Below are 22891 nucleotides of genomic sequence, written 5' to 3' on the forward strand. Positions count from 1 at the left end.
ACGCTCTCTATGGTTCCTCTGTAGAATGTTGTCATGATGGAGGGTGTAGCACTTGCCTTCTTTAGTTTGCGCAGGAAGTAGAGACGCTGATGGGCCTTCTTCGCCAGTGATGTAGTGTTGGAGGTCCAAGAGAGGTCGTCGCTGATGTGGGGCACTCCAAGGAACTTGGTGCTGCTCACTCTCTCCACAGCATCGCCGTCGATGGTCAGTGGTGGCAGTTGTTTTTGGACCCTTTGGAAGTTGACAACAATCTCCTTGTCTTGTTTGACATTCCAGCAGGAGGGTTGTTGTCTTTGCACCATCTGGCCAGCAGGTCTACTTCTTCTCTGTAGTGAGTCCTCATCGCCCTTGGTGATGAGGCCCACCAGTGTTGTATCATCCGCAAACTTCACTAGATGGTTAGTGCTGTGGGTCGTTGTGCAGTCGTGTGTCAGCAGCGTGAACAGCAGGGGGCTGAGAACACAACCTTGCGGAGCCCCCGTGCTCAGGGTCAGGGTGCTCGAGGTGTTGTTCCCTACCCGTACTGCTTGTGGTCTTTGCATCAGGAAGTCCAGCAGCCAGTTGCAGAGGGAGGTGCTGAAACCTAGTTTGTCCAGTTTTCTGATGAGTTGTTGTGGTATTATGGTATTGAATGCTGAACTGAAGTCAATGAACAGCATTCTCACATATGAGTCTTTATTGTCCAAGTGGGTGAGGGCTGGATGGAGGGCAGAGCAAATTGCATCCTCCGTGGATCGCTTGGCTCGGTATGCGAACTGGTAGGGGTCTAGGGTGGGGGGTAGGGTGGCTTTGATGTGTGACAGGACTAGCCGTTCGAAGCACTTCATGATTATGGGCGTCAGTGCTACAGGACGGTAGTCATTGAAGCATGATGGTGATGATTTCTTCGGCACAGGTATGATGGTAGCAGCTTTGAAAAGTGATGGGATGACTGCTTGCTCCAGAGAGATGTTAAAGATGTCTGTGAAGACATCCTTCAGCTCTTCTGCACAATCCTTCAACACTCGGCCTGGTATGTTGTCTGGGCCAGCTGCTTTGCGTGGGTTGATGGTGGCCAGTGTCCTCTTAACACTGGCAGAGGACAGGTAAAGGGGTTGATCATGGGGGGAGGGGGAGTTTTCTGTGGGTGAGTGTCATTTTGTGCTTCAAAGCGGGCAAAGAAACTGTTCAGGTCGTTTAGCAGAGAGGTGTTGTTGTCACAGCTTCGTGGTGCAGGCTTATAGTCCGTGATGGCCTGTATGCCCTGCCACAGGCTCTGTGCATCTCTGCTGTCTTTGAAGTGTGTTGTTATTTTGTCTGAGTATTCCTTTTTTGCTTTCCTGATGCCCTGGGACAGGTTTGCCCTTGCTGTCTCCTGCTCTGAAGGCTTTGTCAGTTGTCCCGGGCCCAGATAAAGGAGGGTGCCAGAATCGGGACCCCATTACATTGTAGGTATTGAGGAGGGGGCCTTTTCAGATGGTTTTGGCCCGGTCCTGACTCCAGAGTGAGTGCTGCACTGACTACAACAGGAAGACCATGCAGCATAGTGAACACAGCTAGGAAGACCATCAGGCCACCCCGCCCCTCCCTGCAAGAAATAAACACATCTGCCTCACCCACAAAGCTCTCAGTCGCGAGAAATGAGGCTCACCTCTGGTCCAGAACCACCACACCCACCAACAGCTTCAACCACCAGGTCGTCCCTCCCCTCCGCCCCGATGGATCTGACTCAGGGGCGCAATAAGGGCTGCTCACCACCTACACCTCAGGATAAGGTCATCTGAAAGGACCCCCATGAATTAGGCTCACAATGATGTGGATCCAATTGTGGGAACCCCCTCTCCTTGGGGTGGGGAGACCATTTTGAATAATAATAAAATGATGATGCTAACAATGATGATTATGATTATCATTATAATAATAATAATAATAATAATAATAATAATAATAATAGTATTAGTAGTAGTAGTAGTAGTAGTAGTAGTAATAACAACCGCAAATAGCAATAGTAATTAGTGCTAGGCTATTTTTTTTCTTCTTTTTAAATAATTTTTGTAATCAGATGCAGTGGCACCTGCCCCCCAGTGTTTCAATGCGTAGGCCCAGCCAACAGAAATGCATTCATAGTGTCAAATCAAGTCACCTAACTGGGCTGTTGTTCCCATATAGTTCTAGTGAGTTTCAGGTATTCCTACCGTACCGACCGGTCCGTGGCTCCTCGGCTGCGCCACAGGTGCGCCAGGTAATCTAGACTAGGCATTCATTGGCGAATGAACTCCACCCACTGGGAAAGTAGCCAGATTACCTTTGCGCTTTTCCAAAGTGCCCACCAGAAATTGTTTACTGGCGATAACTATGTGGATCTCTATGGACTTGGACGATAATTTCAGCACGTAGACCGAGTTGTTTCGCCGTGCTCGCTCTCAAATACCAGTGGGGATGGTTCTTTCGCAAATGTAGGCTACTGAAAACATCTCCAAACTTCCGTCTAAAAGGAGCATGATCGAACGATGGGGAACAAATATGTTATTCATTTGCTGGCCTTCATACTCGTTCAGTGCTCTGTAGGTAAGATGTAGCTGATTTTCTCTCCCATATGTCCACGAGACTATACAGACATGATGGTTGAAAGCGAAAACAAGCGCAAAAGTTTAAATGGTGTTAGTTATTGCGGAATCATGTTACAGGCGAGGGGTTCTAAAGTGACTGCAACCTCCTATTTCTGTACCTTAGAGCCTACTGTTTGTATCGTGTGAAGTATGGTTTACTTTAAGTCTACTAAAGTGATTCGTTGTGATATCCAATCATTCCACTAAAACATGTCTGGCTATATATATTTGTTTTATTGTTTCAGAAGAGGTGTCTAGTGCTATCCATGGAGAGCGAGGAAGTAGTATCACACTTGATCCCCACGTTAGGGGGGAGTTGGACAAAATCACCTGGACACACAATGGCAACAACGTGGTGGAATACGACCAGAGTCAGTTCCATATATTTGAAGCCTTTAAAAAGCGGGTTGTTTTAAATATTCAATCTGGACAGTTGACAATAAGGAAGTTGAAACCCGAAGACAGTGGTGTTTATGAGTCAACCGCAATCACAAATGGGAAGCCACTGTACTCTAAACACGATGTTCAAGTATTTGGTAAGTTGACGCTTATATTTTCATGCAATTGTTCATGTTTGGTGTTGTGGTAGGCTACACTAGACCTCACCGAGAGCGCATGGGCAACAAGTATTAGGCCCCAGCTGTAATACATGATTACATAGTATCTTGTGTCAGCAGAGAACAAAGTGTCCATTAATACTTTAGTAACTTTAGGCCCTGCATCTGACCACCCTTTTGTGCGAGGTCGTGCCATCCAGGGTTTTAATGGTGTACTAATAGGTCTGAGTTAATAGTATACATTTAGAAACTGTTTTCTTCATGAGGCTTCCTTGGCAGTCATCCTTTGCCTGGCACTATGCCTCAGATACTTTCTTCTACCACATTATCACAGTCTGTTGTTTAGTGTAATCATCTTAAAGAGTAGTTTTTATCAGTGAGTGTACACACCCTTTTCTCCACCCAGTAGATAACTTACAAACTCCATTCACTGCATGAGGAAACAATAAGACCATTACACACACGAGGAGACCAAACACTCCTACCAATTGATTGGTTTTTATTTGTCATGTCAATCCAACAGGAAATGAGTGGCGAATGATCAGGGCCAGATTCGTTTAGGTAGCCTATACTCCAGGGGTGGGAAACTTTTTTCATTCGAGGGGCCACTTCAAATTCCTCCAAGGGCCGTACTATGAACACAAACCAGGATTCCCCACCCTTCACTTCAGGCCTATATTGAAGACGGCCACCTTTAAAACAGACCCCACCTTCTCTAGGTCCCCTGAATATAACTTATCTGCCTACGCAACAGAATCCTCTTTTCTGATTGGCTGATGGGGTTGCAACTAATTCCCTATAACCTGTAAGGCGTCAAACGTGCGACTAAGTTAGGTTACTAATTCTAAACTGTAGGTTGCTATGGCCAAAACCCAGTCGTTAGTTCTATCGCATTTGTTTATCAAGTCAAGAGTCAGTCGTTAATTCTATCGCATTTGGTTGTCAAGCCAAGAGCCAGTCGTCAGTTCTATCGCATTTGGTTGTCAAGTCGGGCGCCGTAAAAGTTCTACTACATGCATCTGACAGAGGCGCGCCTGATTACGTGCGCACTAAATTTTTCTGCAGTTGGCATAATTCAGGTTACAAATTTACAGATAGGCCCAGCAATACATGGCAAAATACCCTGTACCGAAATTCTAAGCACCTGCCTCGCCATCAATTGTATCGAAACGAGTCACCTCGTCATCTGCTCCACTCCCATGGTTTTTAAAATGTAGGCTATTTCCCGCTGCCTTCCCTTTGGTATTGATCTGAAAACGTCTAAAAAAATGTTTAAAAAAAATTAGGCTACTCTCCTCTCGTGGGGTAGGAACACGTGTGAAAGGGGAAAGGGGAGAGTTATTAAAAATGACCCTAGCGTTGGGAATCTCTCTTTCACGCACGAAGTTGACAGGTAGCCTGTGATGATCAGCAGGGGGAAATAGACGCGTAATGCGACATGTGTCGATTCAGCATAGAAATGCTTCGCAAGTTTTTGTTTTTAAACTTCCATCCCACCGTAGTATAGGGCCAAAGGAAAATTAAATAATCACAGCGTCGGCAGGCTACCAAACGAAGATTCTAGGCGCGTCAAGTTGGACGCCCGCACAGCAACATTCTATCTTGATAGAACATGGTTCCTACAACTTTACAGACGATAATAGATTAAAAAGTACCCCACCATAACGGCAGATAAGCGGGATAACGGCCTTCGAGGTCGACCGGTTATAGAAATTAATGGCTTGGCGGAGGCAACTTTGTCTCCGCGCTGCGCGCGTCGCCAAACTTCGGAGCCGCCGCCTCGCCATTAATTTCGTATAACCTGTCACCTCGTCGGCCGTTATCCCTTACTTAATTGTATTGCAAATGTAATTTGTAACATTTCCTTACACAATATGCCATATTTCATGTGAAGCTGCATAACATTAAAATTAAATCGGGGGCCGGATAAAACTGCCTCAAACGGCCCTTGAGACATAGGTTCCCTACCCCTGCTGCTATACTCCATAATATTGGTGGGTCAAAGACGAGACGTGCATTTTTTTTGTTCCGCACTCATTTAACTATCAAAAAAGTAAATTAATGAATTTTGAATGTTATGCTGATAAACAGCATAGTCTGGTGTCTCATTTCAGTAACAAAAAAATAAAAAAAATTGTGAATGTATGTGTTAAATAATCTCATAAAGTGCAAAAACGTCATTCAGTGTAATGGTCCGAACTTAAAAATCATCAATACATCCTTGAATAATTATGCAAAATGACGAACAAAATTCTTTTTTCACTCTCTGGGCATAATTCTAGAAGTGTTCTTGTTATTGTATCAAAAGCACGTTTCATTACCATTTTGTTTTGATATTCAAATCATCTGGGGACTTTTGTCCGGATTTTCAATTCCTTAGATATCATTCAGTGTAATAAGATCAACATGGTGCTTTTAAATCATAATAAAAAGTGATAGTCACACACAATATGTGACATCATCAAAAGGAACCCTAGGGACCCCTTAAGTGATGATGCAAAGGGAGAATCTTGTTCTTCAATAGTCAAAAATTCTGTATTTTTATCTTGTGGTAACAGCGTCCACAAAAACAGATGTCATTCAGTGAAATGTCAAAAAACACTTTTATACTCAGATATTCATCCAAACAAGCATATTTTCTAAATAGACATAGTAAACATTGTGGGTCAAAGTCATCGTCTCATGTAGGTGACTAACTGTGTGCTTGTAAAAAGGTAAAAATAAGGTGAAAAGTATTTGGTCGTCCTTCAGTGTAAGAGATGTCATTCAGTGACATGCAGTGTAAGGGCCATTTCATTCAGTGTAATCAGTTCATGGTTGTATATTAAGAATCAAAACGGCAATATAAGTTGCAATATTACTCTAAGATACAATAATATGATGATACTACTTGAAATTATGACTTTTATTGTTATTTCCATTATAACCTTGTTATTGCCATGTAGCATCCATATTACTGGGTAGATTCTGGGATTTTGGAAGTTGTACATGAATTATCAGAACACCCTAAGTCACAATCCCCGAAATATGCAGGTTAACAGACAAACATTTCTTTTTTATTGTTTTAGGCCTAAGTAGTAGCCTACCTCTAAGCTTGTGATCTTGGAAGTTCTTCAAAACACATTTTAATGCCCCAATATTAAGTAAAATACCAATTATTTGACAACATCTATTTCTGTTGTCACTCATTCAGGACGTTGAGTACTGTAGTATGATGGTAACAATATGATAGCAATGAAAAGTAGCTGTTTATATAGGCTTTTTTGCCAAGGCATCATTCAGTGTAATAGTTGTGGTCATTCAGTGAAATGCACATTTTTATGTGAAAATAAAGTCAAATTCTTACGAAACTTATTTGTTTAGCACAACAAATGCGGGGGCATACAACAAATGAATAATTGTGCATTTAAACTGATTTTCTCTTCAGTGGAAAAACTTCTTAAAGCCAAATGGGTGAAATGCACTCGGTGAAAGACTACAAACACTGCAAAAACTATTTGCAAATGCCTTTTACTAGAAATTTTAGGTTTGATGAAGACCTTAAAAATAGGCCTTTACTATGTTATGTAGCTTATTTCAGTTTTTTAACGTCATCTATATGTTTTTTGCATTATCAACAGTTTAACACCGTATTACACTGAATGACATTTTATGGGTGAAAATGGGGTAAAATGCATGTTCCTTACTATTTTCTGAACAGAAAATAATAAACTTAATCACTCTACACTCCAATGTACCCAAAAAAGTTGAAGAACGGTGTCAGGGAACAGTTTTATTTTTTGGAGTCCTGAAAACCCTGTTTCGTCTTTGACCCTGGTGCTCTCCTTGCTGTAGCAACATATGATCCTGACAATGTATATACTTTGTTTTGCTGTCATTTCCAGACTCTGTTCCCCAGCCCATTGTGACTTGTAAGGAGGAGAGCGGTGAGTCTGAGCTGGCTACACTGGTGTGCAGTGTAGATGCGGATACTCCAGTAAGGTACAGGTGGAGGGGCCCTACAGTGTACGACCAGCAAGGCCCTGAGCTACAGCTGGACCGAGAAAAGGACGCAGACTCGGTTTTCATCTGCCTTGTGAAGAATGAAGTCAGCGAGAAACAGACCAGCTTCTCTCTACGAGACTGCGAGCCAGGTCAGATATGGTCACTAAAGTTTCGACTATCAAGTCCCATGTGTCCTTAGTCCTTGCTTTTGTTAGCTTCCGGCACACTTCTTATTTTGTGTCTTGTCTTCATTCCACAACTGGGAGTTCAAGTGTGCTTGTTGTTCAGTGTGCAAAACATAAAACCCCTATATGGTTACGTTAAATTAATTTGCCTTCAATGTAATCCATATGTTGGCTTCAGAAACAAAACTAACTCTGATATTTGTTCACACAGAGGGTACGTCATCTGGAATCATTGTAGCAATAGTCATTGCTGCAATATGTCTTTTATTGCTGGCAATACTGATTCCTCTGCTGATCTGCAGACAGCAAAAGAAAAGTAAGTGCAAATGAGTTCCCCAACAGTTTCTCAATCACGTACGAAATTTTTGCATGGAATGAAATAATATTGTTCCGCTGTCCCTCTTTACTACCAAGAACGTGCCAAGAAGACCCTGGTGCATGGACACGTGCATGTTGAGAATGGTGAGTAATGCCAAGACTTCTCTGCTAATCAGGTGTACAAGCTAGATACAGGATTATGAGTCAGTTATGCCATTGTCTATTGTGTACTTGTACATGCCAACTTCAAGAAAAATGTGCTCATGTGGTATAAAGAAATTACATTGTGTGCAAATGCGTACAAATCAGGGCTTGACACTGGCACCTGCCAACCGGCCAAATGCTGGTAAAAGGTGGCTGTGGCTGGTAACAATTTCAGTGTCAGTAGCCAATTTGGCAGGTAGCTTATTCTATGGTGTAGCATACCAGAATAGCGTATATTCTGCAATTTGCCCCTTGTGTATCAATTGTTTGTATTTAAGTTCAAGAAAAAGCTCAGTTACTCAGTTTCTATTTGTTTGTTTTATTTCCATGTAGAAACCCATGCATTCTTGTTTTAAGCACCTTATTTTCTAAGGTTATATGTACAGTGTCAATGGCTGGATCGCTAGTGACTCGGGAAAACAACTAGCCACAGTGGCCGGCAAGCGAAAAAGTTAATATCAAGCCCTGGTACAAATGTGCAAATATGTATAAACGTGCAAATACAAAATGCTTACACAGAAAGAGTAGATTATAATTGTCATGAACTGTACTCTGGCCATTTGGTAATATTTCTCTTCAATTAATGAGAAGCTTCATGCGCATAGTTATTGAGCAAGTTCACTCATTAACCACAAGCAAAACATTTTTGTTCACGAGGAGATATGGAGTGTCTGCAGGTACACTAAGGAAAACAAGCAACCAGACCAAATAGTTAACCATGGCGGGGAGTAGTACTTTGCCCTTAGTTATTTTTGGAATGTATGTGTAATATGTACTTCCCTATAAGACCCTCCCCCCCTTGTAGCATTTTTTTTCTCACAAAATGTGAATGTTGATAAGTCAGGTATGATAAAAGATACGGACATTTGTGGCATACATTTTTATACCTTTGAAATGTTTTTGCAAGTTATGCATTTTAGTCAATTTGTATTGGTTTTTTTTTTCTTTAGTCAAGACTCAACGAGGCCTTTTCCAGAAAACATATTCATAACTTTGGCCATATTTGGAGTAGTTAACCATTAACATAGCTGCTGAGTGAGCACGCTTGGTGTCTTGACAGTAGTTTAACCATAACAAACGTGAATGGTTCAATAGTTATTATCATACCACGACGACTGTCTCTATAAGCTGTATGCATATTGTAATTTGTGCATATTGTGTGTATTCACTTTTTGCCCAATTTACAGGAGAAAGAAGAAACCTGTTGTCAGCTGCAGAGGCCACGGATGAGGACACAGGTAATGAATTTAGGGCTGTAGTTAGACAGGACGTCAGACATTTCTCATTTGATCAATTCAAGCCAACTCTAGGTTATTAATGATGTTGTATCTAAAGAGAGAGTCCTGTTTTAGAGAGATACTGGCAATCAATCTTACACAAGGAGCGTATACACTGATTAAAACTTGTGTCTACTACATCAGTGGTTTCCCAGCCTTTTCCAACTTGGGGCCCACTTGAAATTTTCACAAATGTCCGGGGCCCACCTCTGACCCAATAAACAACACAACTCAAATAAATAGTGAACAGCAACACACACACAAATATTTGGATTTTTCAAACAATAATTTCAAGGCCCACTTGGAATACCTTCAGGGCCCACCAGGTGGCCACAGCCCTCAGTTTGAGAATCACTGTACTATATGTACTGCATACTACATGCATGATGCTGGTAATTGAAGGCTGCGGTTAGTCATAACATGTAACTGTTCGATTGTGAGTTATTCGTGCAGTGATCTCTATTTTTCTCTCGCAACTGAAGATGAAGGAGGACAGAGGGGAAAATCAACGGGACTGGTTCGTGGTAAGAGAAAATATTAACACACATACAGACACGTTTATAAGAATTAAGGATTTACAGAAATTAATTGCAGAAAATGTCCATTTGATTGTTCTATTCAGGTGGTCATCGCAACCCCAAGAGACACTCTGGCCTCGGAGCTGCAGAAAATGGCACTTCTTTCTCTTTACGAGCAACCCTTCCAAGCAATGCTAAACTACGGCCAAGAGTTGGCGATGAACAGAAAAATGGTGAAGCTAAGGACACCAGCAGTCCAGGCCAACCAACAGCCAATGGGCTTCAACAGGATGAACGTGCTGAAATGTCACATCCTGTGCCTGTCGAGGTAATCATACCGGACCAGAAGGCGCCCGAGGACCAGTCGAACGCACATGTGACAGAATCTGTTCCAGCAGTCGTAACCAGTTTCCCACCAAATTCAGAAGATCCCGACATGCAACGAGACACTGTAAATGGCAGCACAGATCCGATTGTGAGTGAGGGGCTTACTTGTAGTAGTCCAGAGGATGAAGTGGCCGACACAACTTCTTATCATCCCCACAGCGTCATCGGCACGACTGAGGGAGGAGAGAGTAGGAACTCCTTGGAAGATGGCGAGAATGTGAGCGAAAGTGGCCTGAACACTGGTCTGACTCCAGATCTTGCACCAGAAGAGGAAAAGGATCAAAATGAAAAATTGCAAACAGAGGCAGGAAGCAGTCAGGAAGATGTTGGGGTAAAAACCGAAGCGTTACCTGTTGGGGAAGATAATGGCACACATGTTCAGCAGAACCATGATCTACCTGAGGAAAAAGACGACGTAAAAGATGAGCAACTCCATTCAGACAAATCTGTAGAGGACTTGACTGATGTCGAGCAGACAGTTCAGGAGGATCCAATAGAAGAGGCTGTGAAGGTTGATAAAAGGAACGAAGAGTCTGACCAAGACGAAGACGAGAGAGCCACAGAGGCAAAGGCAACAGGAAAGGAGGAGGGAAGCGATGAGGAAATAGAGCAAGAGGAGAGGGAAAAGAAGGAGGAGGAGAACACCACAGCTATTGAACATCCTCCTCCCAGAGAAGAAGAAAAAGATATTCCCATTTCAGGCGTACAGGAGGGTGGGAGGAGCACAGAAGAGCCCGAGATTGAGGGAGAAGAGGAATTGTCAGAGACAAAACGGCATGATGGAAAGGAAACGGATAGTGGAACAGAGCAGGAGGGTGGTGTGGAAGATGACACAAACCAAAGTGAGGAAGATGAGAAGACACCTGGACAAGAGCAGAATGACTTAAGACAGGAGGACACACTCAAACTCGATGAGGAGGTGGAGCGTGCAAGTAGTAAGGTGGAGGATCAACTTCTGCAGGAGGCTAATGAGCAACCAATCGGTGATCACCAAGCAAGTGGGATGAATGAAATGAATGATAAAGAAAGTGAGATGATGTCACAGAGTAAGGCACAAGAAGAAGATGATGAAGATCTGAAACCACTGCACAAGGAGGAGGAAGACCACAGTATACCTGCAGAAATGTCTCCCTCTTTAGAGCGACAAGGCAGTCCTGATATCAAAATAGATCAGACAGTCAGTGCGACAGACACAGGAAGTGACAGTACAGAAAATAATATTGAAAAGGAAGTGAAAAATGAAGATGAAACAGAGGAACAGAGTTTACTGGCAACACAGCCTGTTGGATTAATGGAAGAGGCCAGAACGTCACCTACGGACCAAAGGTGTGATAAAGATGACGATGGTGAGGAAGAGGAAAAAACTGAAGATCACGGGCGAGATGAACATACAACCACTATCCACAGCAAAGATTTTTCTGAGAAATCAGATGTGCCTGAGCTGATAAAAGAGGAGGAGCAGAAAAATACAACTGGAGGTGTAATTTCCAAAGATGAGGCTGTTGAACCTGAGAAAAGTGATGAGGAAATTGCTGCAGTGGCAACTAACACTGAACCACAAAGGGAAAGCTCCCAGGAGGAGCAAGAAAAGCAAACATCTGAACTGGTCAAACCTGCATCAGATGAAGACGAAGACGGGAAACAGTTAAGCCTCCAGGCACAGGACAAAGATCCCAAGGACCTAAACGATGAGGAGAGCGAAAAGGAAGAGGAGCTTAATGATGCAAACAGGCCTGCAGGTCATGAAGCTGGCGAATCTGACAAAGCAGATGAAGATGAGACCGCAGTTTCTACACCAAAGAATGAAAGCAGCCAAGAACAAGACACAAGTGAACCAGACGAACCTCTGTCCGAAGCAGAGCGAGGCACAGGCAGCAAACCACAGGTTGATGAAGACCACAAACTGACAGATGACACTGAAACAGAAAGCAGGCCAGCAGGCCAGGAAGATGTATCTGAGAAAAAGGACGACGGAACAATATCAGTTCTGGAACCACACCATCCGCAGGCCAAAGCAGAGGAGTCTGATGAACATGACAAAAGCGATGAGGAAAGTATTTCAGTGACGGCCAACACTGAATCACAAAGGGAAAGCAACCAGGAAGAGCAAGAGAGACAAACACCTGATCTGGTCAAACCACCATCTGATGAAGAGCAAGACTGGGAACAATTAAGCCTCCCACCAACACAGGACAAAGATCACAAGGACCTGAACGAAGATGAGGAGAGCGAAAAGGAAGAGCCATCAGTCCAGCTGCAGGACGAAGCCCCTGAGGAGGTAAAAGATGAAGAGCAAAAAGGCCAGACAGACAGTGACCAGGTACAGCCTCAACCACTGACGAAGGAGTTGGTAGAGAAGCTGAACGATACAAATACCGGCGGTGACCATGACGTGGACAAAGACTTGCCACGAGAGAAGACTGAAGGAGATGCTGAGATGGATGACGACAGGGAGGTAGTCAAGGAACCTGCACCGAACAACACAGATCAAGTGCAGGGTGAGGCTGATCCTTCAGTTCCTGACGTGAAGTTAACTGCCGCAGATGGACAGGAACATGATGTGACAGAAGACCAAGTGACAGAAAAGCCAGGTAATCTTCGTGACAGTGAAACGCCTGCTCCTGCACAGGACAAGGAGGCGGAGAAAAGGCAACAGGACGCACAGAAAGACGGACAACAGCAAGATGATGAAAACAATTCTGATGATTCTGATGAAAATAAAATGTTAACTGACCGAGATGACGAGATTAACCGAAGCCAAGAGCCTGACAAGACACCGGCGGCAGAGAAAATAGAGGACAGGGGGCTGCAGCCACGACAGACTGATGGAGACTCACTAAATACCACATCGCCAGGCCAACTGCAGACTGAGCAGAACCACGTCAATACGCAAGAAAAAGGGAGTCTACCTGAAAAAGAACCACCCAATGAAATTCAAAAGATAGATCAGGCACAGGTACAGCAAGAACCGCCAAATGGTTCCAGTAGTGCTAGTGACGTAGGAAATGCTGAAGAGATTGAGGAGCCAGAGCAGAATGAAGATAAACGTGCTTCTTCATTAGAAAAGGAAGACCAAGGCAGAAAAAATATGGAAAGAAAGAGTGCGGAGATGAAGGAAGATAATGCGGACCAAAGTGGGGTAGAAAAAGTTAAAGAAGCGAGTCAAGATGGCAAAAATCTAAACTGATTCAAATTTGATGTTGAGATTTAGAAGATGATTGCGCAAACAGGGTTTTTTTTCTTAAATATTTAATGAATTTAATGAAGGATGGTAGGTAGATGTCAAGAAGCATGTAACCTTCCAACTACTTTGTAAATACTAACACTTACATTTTAGATTTTATAGTATGAATGTGTTTATAAAACATTTAATAGTTTCCCATGTTTCTTGTGTTTCTTTGAACTTGAGTTTACAGTGTCTCAAAGAAAGACAGGGCTGGGGAACCTATGTTAACGGCCCTCAACGCTGTTTTATCCGGCCCTCGATATAATTTTAATGTTATGCAGCTTCACATGAAATTACATTTTGTAAAGGAATCTTAGAAAATGCATTTGCAATACAATTGTTATATTCAGGGGACCTGGAGAAGGTGGGGGTCTGTTTTAAAGGTGACTGCTTTCAAAATAGGCCCTCCCAATGAAAAAGCTTCCCCACCCCTGCACTAAGATATTACACTTCACACACAATCAGTAGGCCTCTACTTCCAGCATGGGTTTAAGAGAAATGCCAAGGTTTGTCCACCAGGGGGAGTACATCATCCATCACAGTAATCATGACTGAAGCAACAGCTTACATCCTGTGAAATGTACGTTCACACCCCCACCCTGTGTGTGTGTGTGTTTGGTGGGGGACATCAGTTCAAGATTTAGGGTCAAGTATTTAAGTGACATCACACACATTACAACCTAAATGGCAAGACAATGTGCACAACATACTTTCGCTCATTGAAAGTTTAATGGAATACCCGTATAGATAGATGTATCCAAATTTCAGAGAAGCATATTTAAAAGCCAATACATCTAAATGTACTTGGTGCAGACAGCACATTACCCCTTTACTGTAGAAAAGAATGTTATTTAAAAAAAAAACAAAAAAAAAAACAACAAATTGACGGGTTGAAATTTGGATTAAAAAAATGTACTGTACATGGTGGTACACAGACCTTTTCACATCGAATTAACCCACGCACTATCATGCATTTTCTAGTCACTATCATAAAGTTCAAATGGTGCAAGTACCAATCAACACCCCTTTTATTTTAGAACTTCAATGTGCTGGAGAAAGACGAAGAAGAATTCTACAGGAATAACTAGCCCTGACCAAAGGCAGATGAAAGCGTTCACTTAAACGCTTTTAAATTTAGTTTTATCACTGCCAAGGCAGTTTTTATTTTGTCAGGAGGCTGGTTCCAGCATTTGGCAGAATAATGGCTAAATGTCATTTCACCATTTAATTTCTACCCTACGCATAACCAGCAGAGGAGACCTTTTAGGATATTACTGTAGCATATCTGCAATATATTTAGGTCATACAACATTGAGTAAATTTCAATCAGAAGAATTTTAAACTTAATTCTGAACCTCACTAGACACAACTGCAATTACCCAAACAGGAGTGATGGGTCTTTTCTTTAAAATGGAAAAGTTTGTGCTGTGAAGTTATTTGTGTTCCCTTGAGGCCTAGGTGATACAAGGAATACCGGCAATTTCACCAGTAGTTGCACCAAGATGAACAAAACACCTTACGCAAATGCATTTCCTTTTGAAGTCTTTATTTTTCTTAAAAAGTCCATCAATATCTGGAGTATGGGGTGAGGGACTACTGAATCTTGGAGCTGGCACATGGGTGGATTTCATGTGACTGTTGTAATAAAAAGGCATCCCCACAGTGGTCAATTACAGCCATGAGCAATAAAACCAGACATACACCTGGGCAATATTTGGCCATAGTAACAGCAACAACCGTAATAAAAAAATGCACCAATGGGGAGATAGAAAAATCTTGGTCTTCTGAGGTGTGGAAAAGATGTTTTACCGTCAATTTAGTAACCATTTCTTCAAAAAAATATAACAGAATGGTAGAGAAATTCTTTACAATAAAATAAAGACATCCTAAAAGGGGGTCAATTCATCACCATTTTAAAAAGATAGTAAGCTGTGTATATTAGTGAATGGCACGTATGACGTATAAACGTTTTATTAGTTAAGAGAAGGGGGTGGGGTGGGGGGGGAACAAAAGCGTCATGACTGTTACAAAGCCCTTAAATTACACCTAGGACATTACAGTTTGAGAGTACAGGAGGTAGATATAAAAAAAAAAAGAAAAAAGGGAAGGAAAAACTAGAAATACACCTATTTAAGCAACAAAAACATTCTCCAGATCCGGGTGCTACTTTTATTTTAAAACGTGTGAAGGCTTGTAGCTCAGTCTGCCTCTTCTTCCTCAGACTCAGATTCTGTGAAACAAAGATGGTAGGGTCATGAAAACGTTGCACATCAAAGAATTCAGGACTTTTTTTTTTTTAAACTCGCATGATCCTAAACAAGAGGATTTGAAAACCCTCCCGAGTATATTACAGCATTATAGTGATTTAAATCAGGGGTGGGGAACCCAACCCCAAAATACGACACGTTTTGTAAAGAAATGTTACAAATTACATTTGTAATACGATTTAAGTTATATTTTCAGGGGACCTAGTGAAGGTGGAGACTGTTGTAAAGGTGGCCACCTTTAATAGGCCTAAAGTGCAGGGGGAAATCCTGTTTGAGTTCATTGTACGGCCCTTTGAGGACTTCAAATTTGAAGTGGCGTCTTGAATCCTGATCCTCTAGGGTGGCTTTATTCTCGCCTGATTATCATCGACTTTCAAATCTCGTCGAGACTTGGTCTGACCAAGAGCGTAACAATTAACATTTCCTAAATGGCAAGGTCGACTTGCCTCACTTGGTTTGCCAATGGTCGAATGTTTCCAACAAAGCGGGAGGAGTTCCCGATTTTTCGGGAGCTCAGAAACAATATTGTATTGCTCTTGGCCTGACTAGAAACAACGCTGAAGGTGTTGCGTGACTAGGAGGGCACAGCCTAGCTAGCTTTCCTCACCTTCCTCTGCGTTCTTCAGCCACTCCACGAACTTCTTCATCTGCTCCAGGAAGACGCTCTTCCCTTTAGCGACGTGGGCCTCGCTGTACCACTTCAGGATGGCCTCCTCGCTCAACACGTCCGCTGAGGAAACAAGCATACACACGGGTTTAATATGCACACACAATACCAACAAACATCTAGGCAAGATACTCCTTGTCATTGGGTTGGTGGGGTTCGGGGTGTGCTCAAGTTCGGCCTCCTAAGGGAGGGTTTGGTGACTGCTTGCACAAGCCATCTACAGTGCTTGGGGAACTCCACTTATCCTCAACCTTATGTCTCCAAAGGTCTCCTAAAGGGGTGTGACGCCACATGGATCCAGGAAAAGTATGGGTTTGATGCATCTTTCTGTATTAGAAGATATTAGATACCAAGACATGGGGCCAGCTAAGCATAGGGCAGAGTACGATATGATGCTCACTTTTGTAGCAGCCCCCACCAGAGTTATAGTTCTACAACTCTTAGTGTTAGAATAACAGACTATGGTCCAATCAAAACGCCTTTTTTCAAATTCTTCCCTCAATGAGTCCATGTGACCAAACATTACAAATATAAGGATCCATTGCCCAATACGTAAATTACTTAAGTGTGGTGACAGTCTTTCAGCCCCATGACGGTAGCTGGGTAACTGCTCATGAAAATTGTCAGATGCACATCTTGGCCAGAAGTACCATATGCAATTTGAAGCAAAGTGAAGTTGAGCAAACAACGAAATTTGCACGAATGTGGTGTAACAATCAAAATAGTCATCATGTGAATGGCCATGCAGAGAAACAGTTCCCTGTACATATAGGGTTGTATTAAAAAAATAAGGAATGGACATGAACATGTTTGATGGTTCAATCCCAACCAGTCTATCCAAAAAAGCCGACAGAACATTGAAGATGTCCTAGGACTTAAAAACTGTACAACTTACTTACAGACAAAGTTCACAACTCTTAACATCGACTACTTTGCGTGTTGCTTACGACGAAGTTAAGGGATGGCGAGTGTAACTTAGGCCAACTAGCAGAGTTTGGCGTAGAACATTAGTAAACCTCCATCTCGAAGCCTCATACCATATTGGTAACCCCCGAGCTATCGGTCTGGACCTTCAGCTCAGCAGTATCGTGCTGTGCCTGATGCCTGAACTGGAGCGTTGACTGGTAGGTGGCAACTCGAGTTCGAGCCCCGAGTTGGGGGNAGACTAACGCAGGATCACCCAAGTTACACAAGGGACCCATTCCTTCCTGCCAAGTTTTACCAGAGATGATATAGAGATACAGTCATTCTAGTTCTTTTCCGGTATCAGGGTGAACGTCCCTTTAGAAGACGTCGGTTAGGAGACCTTCAGAGTCCTGAGGTTGAGAATAAATGGAGTCCCCTTAGTGCTGTAGATGGCAGTGGCGAACTTTTGCAAACACCTCAATAGAAGGAGGGGACAACGCCCTCTCAGGAGACCCAACTCGAGTACACTCTTTTGCATTAGGGTGGCTGGGTTTTGAATCCTCTTTATTACTCCACTGTCCTTGGTTTTACCTTTGTAGAGCAGCACCACAATCTTCTGGAAGGAGTTCATGAAGTGGATATTGTCGTAGCAATACTCCTGGATCTTCAACAGGAGGGTGAGCTCAGAGAGGCCCTGGGACGTGAAGGCTTTCAGCAGAGGACTGTATTGCTATGGAGACAGAATGAGAATGAGAAATGTGTTTAGAGTGGAATCATAACAAGAGCCAGAGAGGAACAAGTTGCTCTTTGGTTGCATAAACACTTGTATGGAGGGTTTAAATTTATGTGTTTAACATTTTCACTTGCATTTTTTAGTACTATAAAAGCACTGTGTAGGAGGGTATAGCATTTTAGTATGGCTGAGTGCTGTTTCATAACATCTGGCTCCAGACCCAAGCGTCTCAGTTTGTAGGCTACCTTCAGGAGTTTGAGTTTGATGGCTTGTTCGGTGTGTGTGTGTGTGTGTGTGTGTGCTTGTGTACCTTCAGGAGTTTGATGGCTTGTTCGGTGACTAGCTCCTCCTTCTTATTCCACTCCACAGAGCTCATCACGCAGCTCCAGATGATGCTGATCATGCTCTGCTCACTAATGCTGCTCTTCTTCATCTCCTCACGGATATACGCAATGATCTAGAAGAGTAGAGCAGAGCATCATTTACTGATCCCAGGGGGAAATTAAGGCGTCAAGTAGCATACATACAGAAGGCATTACACACATCCTTACACATATATTAACCATAAATAGCTTTATTGACTATTGACAAAAAAACAGAGCACTAAAACATAATTAAAAAAGGTCAGATCCCAAACTACTCAATAGCAAGGGGGGAGAAAAAAAACAACAACAAAAAAAAGGCAATGAGCAAAACAAGACGTTAAAAGAGTAGAATTGTTGGAATGAAGCCTTAAGACTACCAACTGCCACCAACTAGTAACGGCCACACCCAGTAACAAATGCAATGCACTTTATTATGACGTTTGAGAAGGCAGATGCAGCAGTGGCAGCATCCGTAGCAGGGCCTGCTGAGACTTGTTCACCTCCAGGGAAATAATAAAATGTCCGCAACACTTAACCCATGTTCTTTGTACTATGATTTTTTTGCTCCCACTTACATTTTTTACATAACATTTCGGGCCGAAAAGCAAAGTGGGAGCAAAAACATTCAGGTCGAAGCGGACCTTTTCCTTCTTTTTAAAAAATAATAATTTTAGGGGCTTTTATGCCTTTGACAGGACAGTCAAAGATGGTGACAGGAATCGAATGGGACAGAGTTCCCGGTCATTTTGTTCCCTGCGTCCTGCTCCCATAGACGTTTTTTTATTGGATGTGCGGGCTTTAAAGCTACTCCATTCTCTTCTCCCTGGGACTTGCTCCTCACTCACCTCCCTCATGGGATCCCCGCGGGACATCTGCTCCTGGAGCTCCTTCTGCAGTTCCTTGCGGGCCCCGATGCTTTGCTGGTTACGAGCAAAGTCGGACAGTTCCTTCAGCCCGGCGTCGGTGAAATACTTTGAGAAGTGCTCGCAGCTCCGCTTGTTGGCAGGGAACAACTCCTGTGAGAGGGGACATGGCATGCAGAGGTGAGAGAAAGCACATGGCAGACAAGCTCCTGTCTACATGCACCTGGATGGTATTTCATGCACCTTATTTATATGGGACAGCTCCTTCATTCTCCTCGTAAAAATGACCCAATAGTGCTACTCTTAGTGAAATTAGTTTCAATTGGTCCCTGCATCACAACTGATTTCACTTAGTCAATGAAGGACTACTCAGTGCTACTCTTATTGGCAGCTTTTCATTGACTATTGGGTAATTTTACGAGGAAAATGAAGGAGCTGCCCTCATGAATAAGGTTAATCACTAAGTATTAACATACCCAGCGCAAGAGACTAAACACACTTCCTGGAATTCTCCCCCAGGTGACCAAATTATGCCAAGCGCAAAACAGGAACAGCGTTGGCCGTTGAGGGCGGATAGGGAATTGGCCATTTTTAAAATATTTGTATTTGTCTCCTTATTTCTTGCTGTTATGCTTTACTCAATTATCATTTCAGCTGCCATGCCTTGTGCTTTTAAAAAACAAAACATTATTTGAGTTATGTAAAGCACATTGAATTGCATTTGTGTATGCACTGTGCTATGCTGATAAAATTGCCTCGCCAACCAGTGTGAGATGCAGGGACGCTCACCATCAGACGATTGTCCATGCCGACTTTTCTCAGGCTGCCTGCCACGAAGTTGATGTCCCTCTCGTTAATCCAGGCTTTGAACAGCTTCACCGAAAAGGCTAAGGATACACCTGGAAAACACAAAGTTCACACGAATGAAACCGAGGAAGACAACTCGACCACATGCCAAAACTGCAGCACCCAACACACACGCACATGATACCATGTGACTGTAGCCTTCTGAACTTGTTTTTTTTTTTAAAAGGACCCACATTAGCTTGTTCCGTGGCAGTTCGTTCACTAATCTTCCTGGGGTCCCAAATTCAAAATATATCACATTTCAATTAAAAACCACACGCATGTACAAGCATTAAAACTTCAAAAAGTTCTAGAAAAAGTAAAAGGTTACATCCAAATGCAACTGCCCAATTGGGTTTCTGCACACTTGCAATGGCTCATTTTTCTTCAGTACATCAGGATCACCACGCAGGTTTTCAGTTTGTACTGAACCAAATGTACCATGCACTGATAAACACTGAATGCAAATCCCAAAAGGGAGGCCTCGCTCACCTTCCTTGACCAGGTTCTCGTTGAAGAGGCTGCTGAGAATGGCAGCCGATATGTTCCCATTGGCCAGGAGAATCCCTGTCAGCATGGCCAGCTTGTTGCGCTCAGACTCCGTGAATCCCTTCAGAAACAGCAGCAACTGCAGGGGGAGAAAAAATAATAATGATAAAGGTTTTAGGAAAACGTTAACAAAACAGTTTTTCAAGCCATATAGATGACATGTTCTTTAATTAACGAAGATCACCAACCTTCTTCATCTCCTCCTCGAAGCCTTTCTCCAGGTACTTGTAACGCCTGATCAGCTTGTTAAAAACCTGGGGTCAACAACACAAAGTACACTTCATTATACAAAAACTAATGCAACTCCACGCCATTTCAAATGTAAAACCTGTGGACCACACAGCCCAGGCCTCAGTTCACAATTGGCATTGGCATCTGCCTCATAGTCACCCAACTAAAGTAGCCAGACAAATCTCATGGCATTTTTGTCAGACACCATCACGTTCAAGTACTATGCCCAAATTGTGCTCAGAAGAAGTTGCAGGGCACTGCTGACTTGTCGAATACACTGGTACTTGTCGAATCTAAATATATGATGCTCTTTGCTGCCATCAATTCCAGCCTACCTGGGCATACTACCCTAAATTGCCATCAATTCCAGCCTACCTGGGCATATGCCTGCATGGTGTCCAGGTCCTCTTGTGCCGTGAAGACACAGAACTCGGTGCGGGTCATGTCGTCTGCCAAAGTTCCTCCTGGGGCTATAAGGAGTGAGATTAATACATAGTCTGACAGAGGCACCACCACATGCCTTCAGAGATAACACACAAAAACCATTTGCTTTAACTGGAAATGATTTAATTAAAAAAATACCCAGCATTCCGCCGGCCACCAGGATGTCGAAGAGTGTCTCGGCATATCGACGGTAGTCGAGCTTGGCACCAGAGGCATCAAGAAATTTAGCGACAGCTTCCAAATCTGTGCCAGATTGATTTAGGCCTTGTACAATGCTTTCCTGAAACTGGGTAGGGTCAAACCTCTCCTTTTCATCTGGAAGACAAGTTAGGCACACCAGAGGTTACAGCTCACACACGCCACGGATTAAGTGTGTGTGTGTGTGTATATATGTGTTTTTTGCAACTCACCTCTTTTCCTAGTTTTAAACCGCTGGCCCGTAAGCGTTGGCTTCTGCTGCTTTTGAGTATTCATAAAAGACGCCCTGTACAGCCAAACAAAGAAGGAAGAATATGGACAAGGAAATGTCCAAAATGAGATGTGTCCACTTAAATAAACAGTGACAATACATGACGCAACAAACGCCTCTATGACATTTTTAAACCTTGTAAGGCACGAGGTGTGAATATGCATTGAGATCAATCAACGTTCTTTGTTTAGACCCAGGAGAAAGTTAGTCGCTACTGGATCACTACATCCGGTAGTTTCTGCGAATGTTTAATAGTCAACTAAGCCTCATCTGTCTGAAATACTGGATCGAGAGGATCCTTACGGACTTGATCGCCGATTCTCAACTGTTGTGAAAACGACCGGGATAATTTTCAAACATATGACACGGTTATCATACAGCTTTATTTAGTAAAATGCTAAGAAACCTTTGTCTGCATTTTAATAGGAGGTAGCCTGAAAGCAAAATGCATTGGTCGTTTGGACCTGATCACGTCCCTTTCTCTGCTCGCTCTGGTAAGATTATTCATTTATATTGTACAACAAACATGCTGCCGACCACTTGCAGCTGCGTGAGGATTGACTACGTTTCACGTTTATTGTAACTGATGGGGATATTTTTGGACTATTAGCCATTATAGCTAACAACGCGCACTTGCTTTGAAGTAATCTAAATAGTGTAGATTCAAAATAAGTTAGTCTTGGTAGGAACATCGTCGATTACGTTAGTGGAAAATTTATATTTATTCCAAGATCCAACTTGGCTAACTTTAAACATCGACTATGCCGTTGTTAGCATCTAGCTAGCATGGGAACTTATGCAAGAGCCAAGTTAACATGTGGCGGTGGCGTTGGCCAAACTTGGGGGCCATTTACGGACGCCTACAGACTTGGTGTTGCAAATGCCAGGTACCTACTTGCAGGCATTTCTGTTCACCATTATTAAATTACAAATAGTAGCCGTTTCAAACACTTGCCGAAACAATTGTTGTTCCGCTGACTAAACGTTTGCGACCCTGATAGCAGCTACCTAGCTAACATCATATTGTCCACTAAATATACGATTAGGTTTACTTCAGCTGAATCAGTGTTCGTTTAAGTGCCATAACATCACTTACGACGACGGTATCAAATCAATTGTATCAAATGTATACACATACAACAACTTACCGACTTGAAATTGCTGCTCAAAAACCGTTGTGGACAACGAAAGACTAGCTATAAACTCACTTCCTGTAATATCGAATGTAGCCGATTCTCAACCACTTATGGACAGCGCCACCGGGCTCTTAAAATTGTGGATCATTCCAATATGTATTGGGGGGGTCA

The 22891-nt window shown here is 42.9% G+C and overlaps 2 protein-coding genes across 3 annotated transcripts; one reads left to right on the top strand and one right to left on the bottom strand.

Annotated features, from left to right (window-relative positions):
* The first annotated feature begins 2017 nt into the window (after window positions 1–2017).
* On the top strand, window positions 2018–15243 carry LOC134460839 (myb-like protein X). Of its 2 annotated transcripts, none has more exons than XM_063213417.1 (8): window positions 2018–2547; window positions 2834–3124; window positions 7030–7278; window positions 7526–7630; window positions 7729–7776; window positions 9024–9074; window positions 9596–9637; window positions 9736–15243. In XM_063213417.1, exons 1-8 carry the CDS (start codon window positions 2490–2492, stop codon window positions 13203–13205), a joined length of 4314 nt encoding a protein of 1437 aa, XP_063069487.1. In that variant the 5' UTR covers window positions 2018–2489; the 3' UTR covers window positions 13206–15243. The 2 variants fall into 2 exon arrangements, with proteins under 2 accessions (XP_063069487.1, XP_063069488.1); XM_063213418.1 differs by having other exon boundaries at window positions 2837–3124.
* On the bottom strand, window positions 14774–22849 carry LOC134460840 (eIF5-mimic protein 2-A-like). Its single transcript, XM_063213420.1, has 12 exons — window positions 22733–22849; window positions 21526–21599; window positions 21254–21430; window positions 21047–21141; window positions 20629–20694; window positions 20384–20519; window positions 19835–19944; window positions 19028–19198; window positions 18128–18274; window positions 17676–17814; window positions 16119–16241; window positions 14774–15474 (listed from the first exon to the last, which is right to left on the bottom strand). Exons 2-12 carry the CDS (start codon window positions 21587–21589, stop codon window positions 15443–15445), a joined length of 1260 nt encoding a protein of 419 aa, XP_063069490.1. The 5' UTR covers window positions 21590–21599; window positions 22733–22849; the 3' UTR covers window positions 14774–15442.
* Between the last annotated feature and the right edge of the window lie 42 nt (window positions 22850–22891).

Source organism: Engraulis encrasicolus, chromosome 13 (assembly GCF_034702125.1).
Source record: "Engraulis encrasicolus isolate BLACKSEA-1 chromosome 13, IST_EnEncr_1.0, whole genome shotgun sequence".
Taxonomy (NCBI): domain Eukaryota; kingdom Metazoa; phylum Chordata; class Actinopteri; order Clupeiformes; family Engraulidae; genus Engraulis; species Engraulis encrasicolus.